At 44.5% G+C, this 16,277-nt stretch overlaps 1 protein-coding gene across 1 annotated transcript in view; it reads right to left on the minus strand.

The window, feature by feature from the left end:
- The window catches only part of CLVS1 (clavesin 1), a 175,534-nt gene that overhangs the window by 15,667 nt on the left and 143,590 nt on the right, over positions 1-16,277 (minus strand). The window contains exon 5 of the mRNA XM_045455142.1: positions 14,910-15,145. Within this exon, the coding sequence (XP_045311098.1) occupies positions 14,910-15,145 (236 nt within the window). The remainder of the gene's footprint in view (positions 1-14,909; positions 15,146-16,277) is intronic.

Genomic DNA, 16,277 nt, shown 5'->3' on the forward strand with positions numbered 1-16,277 from the left:
TCAAATGAAAGGCCCCTGACACTTTCAAAATAACACAAAAGTCAGATTTTACAATAACACATCCACATCAATAGGCAGAACTATGAGTTTAGTCAAACATCAAAGCCTCACCAGAAGAATGACCGCCTGAGGTAGGTGAATTCTTACGATGATATTTCCATTAATTTTGAGCCCTGTTCTTTCATTCGTTCTTCATTCAGGGAGTACGCGCTGGACATTTATCTTTGGCCTGCCTCTGAGTGAGGCCCTGAGAACGGAAACCGCAAGCATGCTACCTGCCCCACTGAGTACCCCTTTGCGAAGCTAAACCACCACCTGCAGTCTCGTTCCTGTTCCTTCTGGCATTCTCCGAGGCATTGTGCCACCATTCATCCTCTTTCTTCTATGTCCAATGACAGGGCAAGGGCTCAGGGCGATGGACTCCTGAGCACTTTGGTCAGTGACTGGATGTCTTTGTCTCCTTACAGCCGTCTCCTGCCGACACCCATACCTCCTTGTGCACGAGGCCCCTCTCAGCTCCATTTCCCTCCCTACAGACTGAGATTACATGGTTAAGCCCTTAATCTTTCTCTTGGCCATACCCTGGACTACCTAATAAAATCCAACAAATCCCAGCCTTAGTTGGGCCCAACAATATGGCTCGTCCAGGTCAGCCTGGTAGCTAATGAGAATGCAGCTCACGCTACCCGGTAGCATGGAGGTCACTGTATACTCCTTAGCACCTCTCCTACCTCTCCTCTCAATACTGTCTTACGCCTACTATGTTTCCCCCCAAAGCAATTTCAAACCCTCCCCAACTTTCCACAAATTTTAATCCACGCACCTCCGTGTCACCTTATCCAAACCACCCCCTGCACACCACTTTGATCTCATTGGTAGGACTTGCCTACTTCCTGGGGAAAAATGGTAGCCAACAGAGCCATGCGAGCCGAGCCCCCCTAGCTCCAGGCCACCACAACCACATTCAGTTGTCTGGTTACTGCTGAGGGAGCTTCCTCAGCAAGTCAGAAACCTCCTCCACTCCGGTGCTGGGTCCTAACCCATCGCACCTGCTTGGTTAGGTTACTAATTAGGTTACTATTTATTCCCATTTCTATGTCTTCAAATTCGCCCTCTTTACTGGATCTGTGCTATTAGTCTTGAAAGATCCCCCTCTCCTCATTTTCCAATAAAAGAGGAAGACGATGAAGAAAAGGATAAAGAGCAGAGGAAGACAACGATGAAGAAAAGCAAAATAAAACAAAACCTACAGTAAAAACACATACGTCTCCAGATACAAAGATCTCCTCCACCTTCACAGACAAACCCTCCATGATAATTGTTTCTATTCTCTGTCTCTGAGCCTCACCTCCCATCTGCATCTGAGCCCGCTGCAATGTCACCTTCACGCTTGCTAAGGCTACTGATGGCCTTCAAGTCATGAGGCCCAGCAGACACCTTTCAGTCTTCATCTTGGTGGGTCACTGGCAGCAACTGAGCTGACCCTCCACAGTCCTTGAGACTTCACTCTGTCCCCTTGGCTTCAGGGACACCATGCATCTGGTTTACCTCCTACCACTTTGGATGCTCACTCTGGAGTTCTCCATTCCCCTGGCATGCATTCCTTTCTTTATGCCTTTGAGTCCCTAATTTATGTTCATTCCAGAATCCTTTTCTGAGCTTTAGAACCATATGCGCAACTGCCTACATGACCCACTGCAACCAGGTGTCACATAACTCTTCACACCAACCACACCCAAACCTGAACTCATAACCTTCTCCCTCAGAGAAGGGAGGTGCTCTCCCCGCCCCTCCTCCAGAGTGGCCCATCTTGGCAGATGGAATTGCTCTCCATCGAGGTTCACGTGCCAGGGACCTCCAGTCATTCCTGAAAACTCTTTTATTTATTTCCCATAACCACTTGATTGTCAGGTCTTATTCTACCCTCCAAATGTTTTTGAGTCTGTCTTCTTCCCTCTGTCCCTGTCCCACCACTCTAGTCCAAGTGTCCATTATCTCTTACCTACGCTGTCTCAGGAGCCCCAGATGGTCTCCTCACTCTTACTTTCTCCCACTTCAGCTCAATCTTCTCACAACAGAGTGAGATTTTTAATAAGCTCGACATATTCATATCTCTTCTCTGCTTAAAACCTTTCTATACCTCTCCACTGCTCATAAGTCCAATATCCTCTTTAAGACCTATGCGGCCCTACACAGGTCTTGCACACGTCCCCGGCCATCCTTCTTCTTACTTTCTGCTCTCCAACCATGATGTTTTGGTTTATTTTTTAAATTCTGTATTTCATTGAGTCTGAGAGGTCATTAATTATAGAACATGTCCTGATTTCTAGAATTTAAAAAAAAATTATTTATTTATTTTGAGAGAGACAGAGAGTCAGAGAGGGGAGGGACAGAGAGAGAGAGGGAGAGAGAATCCCAAGCAGGCTCCACACTGTCAGCGCAGAGCCCAGTGCAGGGCTCAATCTCACAACTGTGAGATCATGACCTGAGCCGATATAGAGAGTCAGATGCGTAACCAACTGAGCTACCCAGGTACCGATGGGAATTTTTAATGTTAAAAAAAAAGAATCTTATTTACAATTGTTAAAAAACAGTCGTTCCTGCAACTGGCCCTGCCCCTTCGAAACAGGGGTTTTTGCTACCACATCACTCTTTCTTTTGCCAGGAAACTCTTTCTCTCATCCTTCAACTCTCAGCTTATGTGTTACCTCCTCAGGGAAGCCCTTTCTGACCCCCACTATGGTCCCACCACAGGTTGGGACCCCGTTATGCACCCTCATGCTACACTCTAGTTTTTCAAAACACACTTGTCATGGTGTTAATGAAACAGCCTTTTGTATAGTAATGTGTTTAAAGTCTGTCCCCCCCTTACGGATTATGGACTCAGACCAAGAGATAACCATGCTATCGTCAGCAGCTAACATTTATCCTTGCTTCATGTAATCGTCACAGCACAATAATAAGACACTTCTATTACTACCCCTCTTAGAGACAGGAAAACAAGGCCATAGAGAGGTACTCCTCGGGCCACACGACTACTAATTTGAACTCCTAGAATCTGATTTCAGATTCTGGTCTTTTAACCACTTTTATCCTATACTATATCTTGATGCCTAGTAGGTACTCGGTAAATATTTGTTGAATGAATAAAAAAGTCTTCAAAAAGACAAGAAGTATTGTAAGTATTAATTATTAATGGAAATCTAGAAATTAGGAGAAATAATAAGACTAAGGAGGCAGTTATTGATAAACTCAGAAACCATTTCAAATTCTAATCAAACATTGATCGCAAAGACCATGGCATCGTCTTATTCTATCCGGATGGTTGGCAACAACTTCCTCGCCACTCTACAAAGTACCCTATTCTTAACAGCGCTTACTGTCATGGAATCCCTTCCTTTCTTCCTTCCTCCTTCCCTCGTTGCCTTCCTCCCTCCCTCCCTGCCTTCCTTCCTGTGTTTTTTACCCTCCTTCTTTCCTATTTCCCTTCTTCGATTTTCTTTCTTCCTCTTTCCCCTTCCTTGCTTCCTCACAAAATATTCACTGAGCGTCTATTACATACTAGGGGATATGTGGCACACAGGATACATATTGTGAATGGAACAGCACCATCCCTGCACTCAGAGAGTAAACAATGTACAGAAGGGAGATTTCATACATAAGTAAAACCAACAAATATGTGATTATGGAATTGTGATCCCTGTTAAGAAGGAAATGGTTTGGTGATAGAGAATAGCAGGATGGGAAGGGTGAAGAACTCCCTTCAGAGGAGTAATTGGAGAAGTCAGACCTGATGAATGAGGAGTTAGCCACAAGTGAGTGGAAGAGTATCCCAGGGCAGGGGAGGCCCAGGAGCAGGACACAGCCTGGCACACTGAGTGGGTGACAGAAGTCAGGGCGGCCAGGCCTGTGACAAGCGAGGGCAGCCTGTATGACATGCGGAAGACCAAGGGGAGGTGTTGGGAGGCTCTTGGGCAAAAGAGTGGCATCATTACCATTTTTAAAGATTACACTCAATACTGGATGGATAACAATTAAGATTAGAGGGATGGAGAGGAGGGGAACGTTAGCAAAGACCAATAAAGGTGTACAAAGACAGAGAGGGCAGGCAGAGAGATTGCCTGGGGTGGAGAGTGGGAAATCAGGGCTGTACGAAGGTGAGGTCCTCTTGGCAGACAGGGAGGAAGAGGCAGGGTGTCTGTATTGCTAATTCCCCCCTCTCCTTGGTTTTGCCTTCTGTGCCCTGCACTCACTGGGCCTGGGCATCTTCTGGGTGCAGGGCTCCAAGGGTACAGAAGGGCCCAATACTGGCCTCATGCATAAGTTAAGACAAAGAAGAAGGAAACAACCAATGTCAGTCCGACTTTCAATCAAGGTCTCCCCCCTCCATTAGCCCATACAACTAACTGCTGCTTGCCTCTCTATTAGGGGGTTGGGAATTTTCATTGTTAGTGAGAAACTTCCATTGGAAAATAAATCCAAACTCTAACAACATGGAAATCCTTACGAATTTTTATTTTTTATTTTTTTAATGTTTATTTATTTTTGACAGAGAGAGAGAGAGCAAGCCGAGGAGGGGCAGAGAGAGAAGGAGACACAGAATCCAAAGCAGACTCCAGGCTATGAGCTGTCAGCACAGAGCCCGATGAGGGGCTCAAACCCACGGACCGGGAGATCATGACCTAAGCCGAAGTCAGACGCTTAACCGACTGAGCCACCCAGGTGCCCCTGGAAATCCTTACGAACAGGCTGGGGAAGAAAGGAAAGCGCTATTTACTGTGCTGCTTTCCTTTAGTGCTCTGCAGACTTCTCATCCTGCTGCCTTTTGACCCTGACAGTGATCCCCTGAGGTTACAGCCACTTTATACTTGAAGAAGCCAAGACTGGGTGAGGTTAAATGAATTACTCAAGGTCATACAACCAGAAAAAAATCAGAGGAAGAATGTGATCGGAACCCATGTCTACTCTGATAAGGGAAGATTGAGAAGAAAAGACAAATAGACAAAGAAATGCAAACCCGCAAAAGTCACAAAGTTACAAAGCTGAAGCAAGGAGGCCACACTCAGGATGCAGTACATAGCCCCCTGAGGCCCATCTCGAGAGTAGCAGAGCAACGTGAAGCAAGCGTGAAGCAGGCTCCCTGGGGCTGATCACCCATAACAACAGGAACACATCTGAAGTGGGGCCTTGACCGAGTCTTCAACGAGACACTGGAAGCTCAAAAACGCTCTTCTGCGGCCTCAACATAAAACCTCCAGTGCTACAGTTTGCACACCTGAAGCCCAAATGATATGTACAACAAAGTTCCCCTTAGGTTCCTAAACAGGCACCGTAATTCTGTATGCAAGCAGCACATCATTTTTAAGAACGACACTGCAAAGAGATTTTGATGACGTCTTATGTCAAATATTTGTTTTCATCCATATGATCATTAAAGCTTATAAGCCAGATAAATCGTGGGCTAGCTGTTGGGCCCAAACAGCATTGGCTTAATGAAATCAGGCAAAATGTTGGTTTACCAATAGCAATATGTTCACAAGAAAGTGTTCTTTGTTTTTCTTGCCCAGACTACATCTCCCTTTCCAACTAGTTGCATCTGACCGTGGCGCTTCAGTAAATAAGAATCGTTTCAAGAACACACTTCGAGAGCAATCAAACAGTTTGTATTTGAGACTACGCGGCCAGTTCAGCCGCATGTGTTGGTTTCTCTCGACATCAACCCTGCTTCATTGCTTTGCCAGGAGCTTCGAACTCTTTATCTCCTAATTTTTCATGTCATTCTTTAAAAAAAGAAGAGAAAACATGCCCCTGCATACAATATTTTATCCAGCCCCATTCATTGTCTTATTGACCAAATCCATTGCATAGATTTTCTTTCTCTCTGATGTTACATGGCTATATAGGATGTGCTGGCAAGGAGACGCCCCCCTTCAGTTCTGCCACAGAAAGAAAGCCCTAGAAAAGCAGGAAATCCATCTCAGCCAGACACACAATAGTGATGAGGCTCTGCAGCCATTTTTCTATGTTCCTTAAGAAATGTTAACGAATTCTTGTTGGTATCCATGAAACACAGCAGTATCCGATAACCAACATAAAATGCTGGGCATTCGTGGCTTGCCCGCGAGGTCTTTGCTTCTAGAAGTGGTGACATCTCAGACATTAGCTGCCTGAGTAGGAGTGAGTGATAGCCTGAAACTAAGACGTTCAATTTTTTTGGATTGGAAACTAGTCACAAGACAACTTAGAGGGCAGTAGCGAATGTGGGTCATTCATTAAGAAATGATGCATTCTGTGATTTTATTGAACGTGGCATCCAGATGGAACATCTGTTCCCGGGCCACACAGTAAAATGCACCCTTTTTGCCCTGACTGCTTGGAAGACAAGGGTCCTCCTGTTCCATACTGCCACGCCTCATTCTTTTCCTATGGGTTGTATTTCTTGATGATGTATTACTCTGCCGGAAGTGAGTAGTTATCCAGCCAATGCATACCTTCACCCTATAAAAAGAGGACCGCATGCTGGAAGATCGCCAAGGTCATGGCCAATTCTACGGACAGCTGAAAACAGTTCAACTGACTTATACCACCCAGGCAGAAGACAAAATTTCCCTCTGGCTCAGAAATCTGAACTAGACCCAGGCATTCTCCCAGCTTCTCCCTCTCTCCCAAATCAGGTGGCTCACATCTTCCTCACTTCCTCTAGGAGGGAAGGGTGTTTAGGAAACAAAGATGGAGGCATTTGGTCAAAAGGATCAGAAATAATTCTACCATACAGTACAGCTGGCCAGGACCCCAAAGCATCGGCCCCTCCAGTTGTGTAGCATACAGTGTAGACCAGGGTGGATCATTTCTCTGAAGGTTGGGGTCATTCTTCACTGAGTGGAGATGCGGCATGGGTTGTCTAGATTTCTTCCTCTATAAATACTTGTCTGCATCTCCGAGAAGTGCTGAGGTTTTAATAAATAAACAAAGTGGGAGTTATTGCATATACTCAGCCAAGCCTTGTTTATGATCAGGCTGTACCAAATATGAACTCAGGCATTCCTGGAAATTTCAAGATTGACTGTTTTGATTCTATGAATGCTGTTATCACATAGCTAAAAAACAAAAACCAAAAACCTGGAGGGGCCCTGGGTGGCTTAGTCTGTTGATCACCTGACGCTTGATTTTGGCTGGGGTCAGGATCTCACTGTTGTGGGATCGGCCCCACATCAGGCTCTGCCCTGGGAGGGTGAAACCTGATTGGGATTTTCTGTCTCTCTTTCTGCACCCCCCCTCAAAATAAATAAATAAACATTTGAAACAAAAACCTGGAGACAAACATCTTTAAATGTAAATACATAGTGAAGGCATCTGAATCTTTGCTATGTCAGGCCAACTTTAGCACGCTGGTACAGAATTAATAACCAAAATGTTATGATTGTGCTCATGTGCATGAATGCTGCAATGTTGCTACTTTTTGCACTGGGGTGCTATGCTGACCCTGGTCTTTGGATTCCATTAAAGCCTGTGGTCAGCACAGTGGAGGCACTCAGTAAGTACCTCAGTAAGTACCTGCGTGGCCATTGCTGCCTGCCCTGGACTCTGCAGGTTAGAACCCCTGTGTATCTTCAAGGCCACTCTGGCTCTGCTTTTCCTCACACTGACTCTGTTCCTCCAGGTGGCTGAACGTAGAGATAACTCCATGCAGTGCACCTGCTACACAAGGGAAATACAATGTGCTTTTCTGCTTATGGCAGCTTCTGAGCTTCTGAGAAGGAGCCATTGTTCCACTACCATCGGGCTTGGAGTTTCTCTTTCAGTCCTGAGACATGAATATCTTTTGGGAAATTAATGAGCCAAGGAGACTGCAATACAAGGGGCACCTGGGTGGCTTAGTTGGTTAAGTGTCCGACTCTTGATTTCGGCTCAGGTCACGATCTCACAGTTCATGAGTTCGAGCCTTGTATGGGGGTCTGGGTTGACAGTGTGGATCCTGCTTGGGATTCTCTCTCTCCCTCTCTCTCTCTGCCCTTCCCTTGCGCACGCTCTCTCTCTCTCTCAAAATAAATAAACTGAAAAAAATTTAAGGAGACTGCAATTTAAGACCTTAAAAATGATAATATTCCTTTTCCTTGAATGGCAGATTGAGCCCAGATCGAAATGCAGATTGGTACATCTGAGCACATGTGAGGGGACCTCCAGAAAACAATGAGGATGAAAATTGTCAGCCACGGTTCAGACCAGTTGGGTCTCCATGAACATAAATCAGTTTCCCGATTTTCCATTTCAAACTCTGGCGCAGTGTTTACCTACCCTAGTCTCCAGGAGACAAGGGACCAGAAAGATTCCTATGATAAAATAGTTTTGGTGACACAGTCTGTTACCCTGTGAGACTTCTCAGGACCTTGACTATAATAATTAGAAGAAGGAAAATATTTTTTAAATCCAAGCACCAATGGAAAACAAGGATACATATGTATACCATTTACTTCTACTTTTCAAGCGACAAAATATCAAATACGTATGGAGCACCTACCCTGTGCAAGACATCTTGCTTTCGGAAGAAGCTGGCTACATGGCTGTCCAGAAAATCCCCAGACTAATCCCTTAAGTCTGGAGGCTTGAGCTCTATTGAAGCTTGCTACGTCACCTAAGCAGGAATGGGCACGGGGATAGGCAGATATTTTTACATCATTGTTTAGAAGCCACAAAACTTAAGAGAACTTACCGTCTATGAGACTAAAATTTAAATTAAATCATAAGTAACTTTGCTTTTATTAAAATTAAAGATCTTGGGATAATTCTGTGAAATAACACGAATTACATTATGGCAAAGTGAGCTTGTAATTTCCTAATAAATGCGATGTTCTCTCAAGAACCTATATACATACCATGTGGAGGGCAGGGGGGCAAAAGAAGAGGTCCTTGGTAGCAGAAAGGCTGTTGACCCCTAGGTGACTTCTAAGTATCTCCCTGGTTCTAAAATTTCCCAAGTCCTGATAATAAGGGGAATAATAGAATGTATGTTTATATATGACTGCAATATTTTATATACAATTTTTGTGGAGGCTGTTTGTCCTGCAGACAGAAGCTGCCTGCACTGGTGCCGCCCAGAGGAGCCTCCTCAAAAGCAACGAGAGGATGGTGTAAGACATAAGCTTTCTCTCCCTGCCTGCCCCGGAAGAGGCCACCTGCTTTCCGGCTCTGGCAGGGACACAGCAGTTCTGATCTGGTCCGTTTCCCTTCTCCTTTCGGTGCCAGTCCTGTTTGGTCCAGAATAGCACCCGGCCCCTCCACCAGAGCGAAAGCACACACCCCAAGCCTGGAAAATCAGATGCTCCCTTTGCTGGCCGTGGTGGTGGCTTCAGAAGGCACAGAACCTGGCTTTCCAGAGCGCTTGCTTTTACTTTTGCCCACAAATGCCAGGAAACTGCTTTGTATTTCCTTGAGATCAACAGCTCCATTGTCCACAGCGGCTCTCAGGGCCTTAGGAGAGACCAGCCAGCAGAGGAATGAGGCAAGGCATCCTGGGCCACTTGTGACACCTAGTGGGCTCAGGAGGCGGGTCCTACAGGGGCCTTCTGAGCGCTGGGTCTGAGCAGCCCTCTTCTGAACCACCCTAGCTGCAGGCTCTGGCTCCGGGGAAAGGCCCCAGTTCCTTACTCAGAATCCAGGTCTCAGGATAAACTTTACATAAGGTTTATTACCAGGAATCGTTAAAAAACAAAACATACCTGTATATATTTCAATACATACATGTGCATACAGGTTTATATGTCCATACATACACAGCATATAGTATATGTATGTCCGAGCATATGTACACATATATAAAACATACATATATATATCTTTAAGTATAACTTCTCCAAAAATGACTAATCATCCACCAGAAGCTCAAGACAGTGCATTTCTGTGTGTGTGTGTGTGTGTGTGTGTGTGTGCCTTTTAAATAATATCTATGACCATTTTAATTACTTTATCGGAGATAAAGGCTACAACCAGAAAGCAATTAATAAGCAATGCCTAATAAGTGAAAGAGATACCACAAAATCGACGCACTGATGAAAAGACCACGCACTTGCTTCCTGAAGCAGAAACGTCAGGCCTGCAATCCCGAACCTGAAGCAAGGCTGCCGGGTCCCCACCACAAGCCATCCCCTCCTCCTTCTTAAAGGGGAAAAAAGCCCCTCTGGCTGGGGCCTATCCTCCTGCATGAGTCAGGGAGCACTCCCGCCCGGGAAGTCTTCATCATGTGGGACACAGGGGCAGGAGCCTGGGTCATAGGTACCACCGCCGAGGTTCTGGAACACACAGATCTATGGTCACCTCACTTTGCAACTTCTCATTACATGAAATAATAAATTTTCCATACCCTTTAAAGCAGTCCAACCAGAGTTGTATCTCATTTGCTGCCAAAATAATCATAAGTATGACAACGCCGATTTACTGTCATGTGCTGGACAGTTTTATTAAGCTGGGCTCCCTACTTTCCAAACCTAAAACGTATTCCAGTAGTAAATTAGATAGGAGGAAACAGAGTGCTTCTTACATACGTGGTTCCAAAAACAGAAAGTGACAGCTGATGGCCTGGAAGCAAGGAAATAGACTAAATTGTAAAATGAAGAGCAGAAACAAGAAGTTAAAAATGCAAAAGTGTGTCAGAGCAGAGAATGCCACACACTCAAAAGCCTATAAAAGCATCATTTTCTTAAAAGATCAATACTGAAAGACCCTGTTTGGAAAAATTTCCATCTAAACCAACAATTCTTTTTAAGTTTTTCTGCTTAAGGGTTGAATCAAACTTATCTGGAAAAATAAAAGAGCTAGTTACAACCACTAATTCACTGGGAATTTTACACATTTTAGATTCTACCCTACATATGCCAGAAAGCATTGTTCTGAGCCACTAGGAACTCAGAGGCCACATAATAAATAGTGACTAGGTTCCAATGAAAGTTCACAGAAGCCCATTTGACCCCAAATGGGAACTGTGGTGGCAGGGATTGGGACACAGCATCTACCCATTAGAAGGTGAAACGTTATCCCGCAGAACAGACCCAGGTTATCTGGCTCAGACCAAGGAAGTACTTCTTAAAACCATGCTACTGGGAGTATGCTGCCCCGTTAGCTGCCTGCCCATCTCTGGGCAATGCAAACTGAGGCTGGCTGGCAGCCTGGGCTGGAGAACAGATACCATATCAGGGGGGAAGCTGGACCTTTAAGATCTCCAATTCTGTTTTCAATTTTCCCATGGCCTTTTGAGCTCTGAGGACTCAGAGAGGTTATGAATGGTGGCTGTTCTGTCCCTCTAATTTTCTCAGCACAGACCTCCATCAGTGAAGCACCTGACACCAGGCACGGTTCCACAGGTGGTCCCTCCTCGCTGTGTCACTGCTGGTACCAGTCTCCTCAGTGCCCATCCTGCTGCTGTCTAAAATCCCCAAGCAAAGGATCAAAGATGTCACCACTTGTGAGAGCAGGAGTGGGCAGGACACCTTGATGGCCATGGTGGGGTGATGAGATGTGTACACAATTACTAGCTCCTCTGGCATAGTTTTGGAGCTTCACTCTGATGTCTTCCCTTCTCCAAAACCTGGGTCAGCTATGCCTTTGTCCATGAAGACTTCTCTAAGAGTCTTCCTGGTTGAAAGAACATTTCAGCAGGTTCTTACATCTCTTGTCTAGTACCTCTTCAACTCTGCATTATATTATAGTTATTTGTGGGCAGATCTTATCTCCCCTACTAGGCCGTAAGATCCTATAACCAGGATCCACGAAATCCAGAAGAAATTAGCTCTCTCTCCATCTAGGAGCTGACAGTTTGGCTGAAGCAATTGGACAATGCCCCAAGGATGGGTTTTGAAAGTAGCAGCTTTCATTCAACGCTAATTCATTCATAAGCAGCAGGCATGTACAGGGTGTCTGATGTGTGTCGATTGTGTGTTGGACATTGAATTGGATTCTTGAGGAGGGCATAAGGTGAACAAATGTTATACAAAGACTTTACCCTCTAGAACCCACCATCTAATAACGGAGGCCATCACCTTCTCTGATCCTCAACATCAACTCAGAGGCAGAACTTGGAATCAGGACATGGCTGGTCACCCGAAAGAGATGTAACTCTATAACTGATCACCTGGAGAAAGAGTGGCAAATTGCTATTTTATTCCACTTGACTTCGGACATTCCAACAAGTCTGAGGGTATGCTGACTTTATCTAAGTCTATAGAAATAAGGTAAGGACAAACCACAGGAAGTGTCATTGTCCCGGCCCATGGAGGGATTGGAGAGAGAAGGCTGGCACTAGAGGTGCGGGTAGAAAGTATGAGGAAAAGCAGACAGTGTGCTTTATCTTACAGAGGACACGAACACAGAGTGTGGAGCCAAGCTGCCCAGCTCGGAATCCCAGCTTGGCCATTTACTAGCTGTATGACCTTAGACAGTTGCTTAACCTTTCTGTGTCTGTTTCCTCACTTGTGAAATGGGAATAGTGATAATACCTTTCTCATACAGTTATCGTGAGGATTTAGAGAGTTAATGCAGGTAAAGCGTTCAGAATGGTGTCAATAGTGTGAGTTGTTACATTATTACGATGACTGCGCCGTAGCCTGGCCTGAGAGCAGCTCAGAATCTGGGCGGGACAATCTCACCTCTACCAGTAAGGTCAGTCTCTTCACTGTGGAGACACAAAGCCAGGTTCTCAGCTCCCATGACCAACACTTCCCAGAGAATGTCAGCTGTTAACCCGGGGACTAAATGAATTTCCAGATCCCTCCAGTCTCAGCAGAAAGGCTTCACCAGACACTTGCATGTAATATTCCCAATGGAGCAGAAAATGTGGAGATCCTCCTCCTGGATATTCTCTCTTGCCTCAGTGTAAGCCTAGTTATCCAAAGAAGACTCTCACAGTGACATCCCTCCGTCCCCAAACACCTCAAGACTACAGCCAGTCTTCATTGGTTCGGTGTTAGTTATGGCCCTCATCCCTGGACCTGAGTCCCCGCATCAGCCTTCTGACGGCATTTAGTCCATATTTCCCTGCGAATTCCACGATCCTCATAAAACTCAGACTTACTTTGTCATTGTGTCATTTCTCTGCTCAACTATGTCCAGTGAGGAGATACAGATGAAAACAAAAATGGCATAGAATTGACCTGCCATCAGGATAATGATTAGAATTGAATTCTGATAATATCAAGTACGAAAGGTAGAGTCTGGGGAAAGGACATTTTCACACATGCTGCTGGGACTATCCATTAGTACCGTCATTTAGGAAGGCCACCGGGCAGTGTGGGCTATTGAAAATACACATACTCTCTGACCCAGCAACTACAAGGCTCCAAGTTTACCTGAGGGACTTCCTGTGAGAATGAAGGAGGCATATCAAGGACTTTCATTGAGTCTCGTCCTTTGGAATAGAGAAAAAACTCAGAGGAGCTAAATGCTCATCAATAGGGAAATGGCTAAACTGTGACATATTCTGGAATACTGGAATACTATGTACCGGAATACTATGCAGCATGAAAAACATGAGATGTCTCTAGATTTACTGGTATAGAAAGATGTTACAGTATGTTATGGGATAAACCATGCCCTGCCCCCCAAATTGGACTGTTGAAGATCCAACAGCTAGCACCTCAGACTGTGACTGTATTTGGAGATGGGGCCTTTAAAAGATGTAATTAAGGTAAAACAAGGTCTTTAGGGTAAGTCCTAATCCAATATGACTGGTATCCTTGTAAAAAGAGATTAAGACACAGACACACAGAGGGAAGTCCATGTGAAGATAACAGGGAGAATGCAGGCATCTACAAGACAAGGAGAGAGGTCTCATAAGACACCAACCCTCCCAATACCTTGATTTTGGATTTCTAGCTTCCAGAATTGTGAGAGAACACATTTCTATTGCTTAAGCCACCCAGTTTGTGGTTTGTTGTTGCAGGAGTTGGATTAGCAAACTAATATATAATATTAGATATTTTCTATGGGTATGGGTAGATGTGGGTAATATCTAGAAAATAGAATGGAAAAGGGTCCACCCTACTCTGATAGCAATGGTTACCTTTGGGAAAAGTTGGGATTGAGATTGGGAGTAGTGGTTAAAAAGATTGTAGCCTTAAAAATAAGGTTTTAATTTTTACAATGAGAAAGCACTCATATATTATTTGTACATCAGTTTAAAAAAAAACCCTCTTTCACGGCACTCCATTAAATACAGTATGCAATATATTTCACGCCCTAGATGCAACAGTCTTTAGAACTTCCTTCCATGCCCACTCCCATCCCCCACCCCTCGCGCACCTGTTTGCCACACCAGACTATCCCATCCCTCTGAAGCCTCTGTGCCTCTTTCTATCCCATCTGCCTAGAATGCCTTCTCTACCTTTTTAAGCCTGGGTGGCTTATTTTCACCCTTCAAAACCTAGCTCCAATGTCACCCACTTTATAAATATGTCAACAAAAGTCTTACTCATCAGATTTTCCAGAGCTATACTTCTCTGTTCTTATTCGTGTGTTCGCAGCACCTATCAGTGCTTATAGGCAAATGCTCAATAAATGGTTCTAAATTCACAGATGATAGGAATGTTTTCTGGCAGGTTGTTTTTTCAATCCAGGGTATCCCAAAGGCACAGCATTTCATTCTGTGTGTGTTAACAGACTCTCTAGAGACTAACACTGCAAACATGATATGAGCGAGGTCCAGCCTTTAACTGTTTCTTTAATACAACAGGGATAACTAGATTTCTGCGCCAGCCAAGCCCCATTTGCTTTCAATTCTAGTGAAATCAGCTGAGAATGTATTGCAATTTATTTTATTCAAGTTCTGTGCCCATAAAGGTCTGCAATTACTTAACCCACAATAGGCCCAAATCAAAAATGCTTATTGACCTCTGACTTGGAGGCTCTGATAATGCAGGTCTTACCTCTTCATCGGCTTGGGCGAACATTCTCTCTCCAGATTGGAGGATGTGTGTTTCACATGCATTGCATTGTAGGAAGTGTGAGTATAGTCATTTTCATCACTGTAGTCTGGACCAAGTAACGTCCGGGCCCACGTTCCCATGTCATAAGGAGGAAGGGTTCCTCCAAATTCAGAGGGCAAAAATTCAGGGTGGATTAGCTGGTGAAGGCTGTTTAGATTATTTCCATGCAGGAAAATCTGCAAAGGAAAAAACAACTATCAACAAAAAAAAAACCCCAAACCTACGAGCCACTATTTAGCCTAAAACACAATTTAGCGATGACAAATTGGATGCGCTACTGGTGATCATGGTGTTTAAAGAGGCATCCAATTTTGTGTCTGCAGCTTAATCTTCGTAAAATGTTAATTTATTGCTCAGAAAAGGGGCTGAATTAATAGTCCTTAAAAAATGAAGTTTATGAACAAATTGGGTCTTATTTGGCCATGGCCCAAGTTTACACATACAGTAATCTAATTATCCCTACTGATAAAAAGGCTATGATGTAGACCACGCAAACCCCCAATCATGCTTCACATGCATCCCCACATTGTTCTCTTCCTTCCACTCCCCACCCCAGTGCTTTCTGCCCTCTGTACCCCACCCCCATCTCACCATCCTTCCCAAACCTTCACCAAGTGGCAGCCTCTTCTTCTTTCTGTCCCAGAGGCACCCGCACACTCTGGTTCTCCTCCTCGATTCCCCCAATTAACTAGTATCTGCTGACTCCTATTTTCTCTGATCTGTTCATTTATGTCTTGCTTCCCCACAGGAAGAGAAGAATCCTCGGGAAAAGGGGTGATGTTTTCTTACTCTATTAATATGTTCCTAGCTCCCAGGGTGATGTGGACACGAGGTAAAAGCCTTATCAATCCTTAGGCAGTGGAACTGAAAACTGTGGCCTGAGAACTTATGGGTATTTTTGCAGCATCCTCCATTCGTGTGTGGATTAAGGGCTGACACGCACATAAATTTGCATCTTCTGAACATACAGTGGATGGTGATGGAAACTGGCCGAGCAGGGGAGAAAACATCCCCAGATCACAATTATTTTCAGACAAATCCACAAAGTGGATAAGCCACTAGTAGATAATTACCATTTCCTACAATTTAGGAATTGACTCCCGAAAGTCTACTCAAAGCGCACCTGTGGAGTGATCTCGGTTCCCACACTTCGTGTTGCAAACTCAATGCGCATGAGTTAGGCAAGTGTAGGACCACTGATTATATTCACATAGGTGTACACATGCATACCAGTTAGCCTTTCTGTAATATAAAGGTGACTTTTAAAATATTTAAATATAGCATAATATACCATAAAAGTATTATCAA

The sequence above is a fragment of the Leopardus geoffroyi genome, chromosome C3, assembly GCF_018350155.1.
Source record: "Leopardus geoffroyi isolate Oge1 chromosome C3, O.geoffroyi_Oge1_pat1.0, whole genome shotgun sequence".
NCBI classification, from domain to species: domain Eukaryota; kingdom Metazoa; phylum Chordata; class Mammalia; order Carnivora; family Felidae; genus Leopardus; species Leopardus geoffroyi.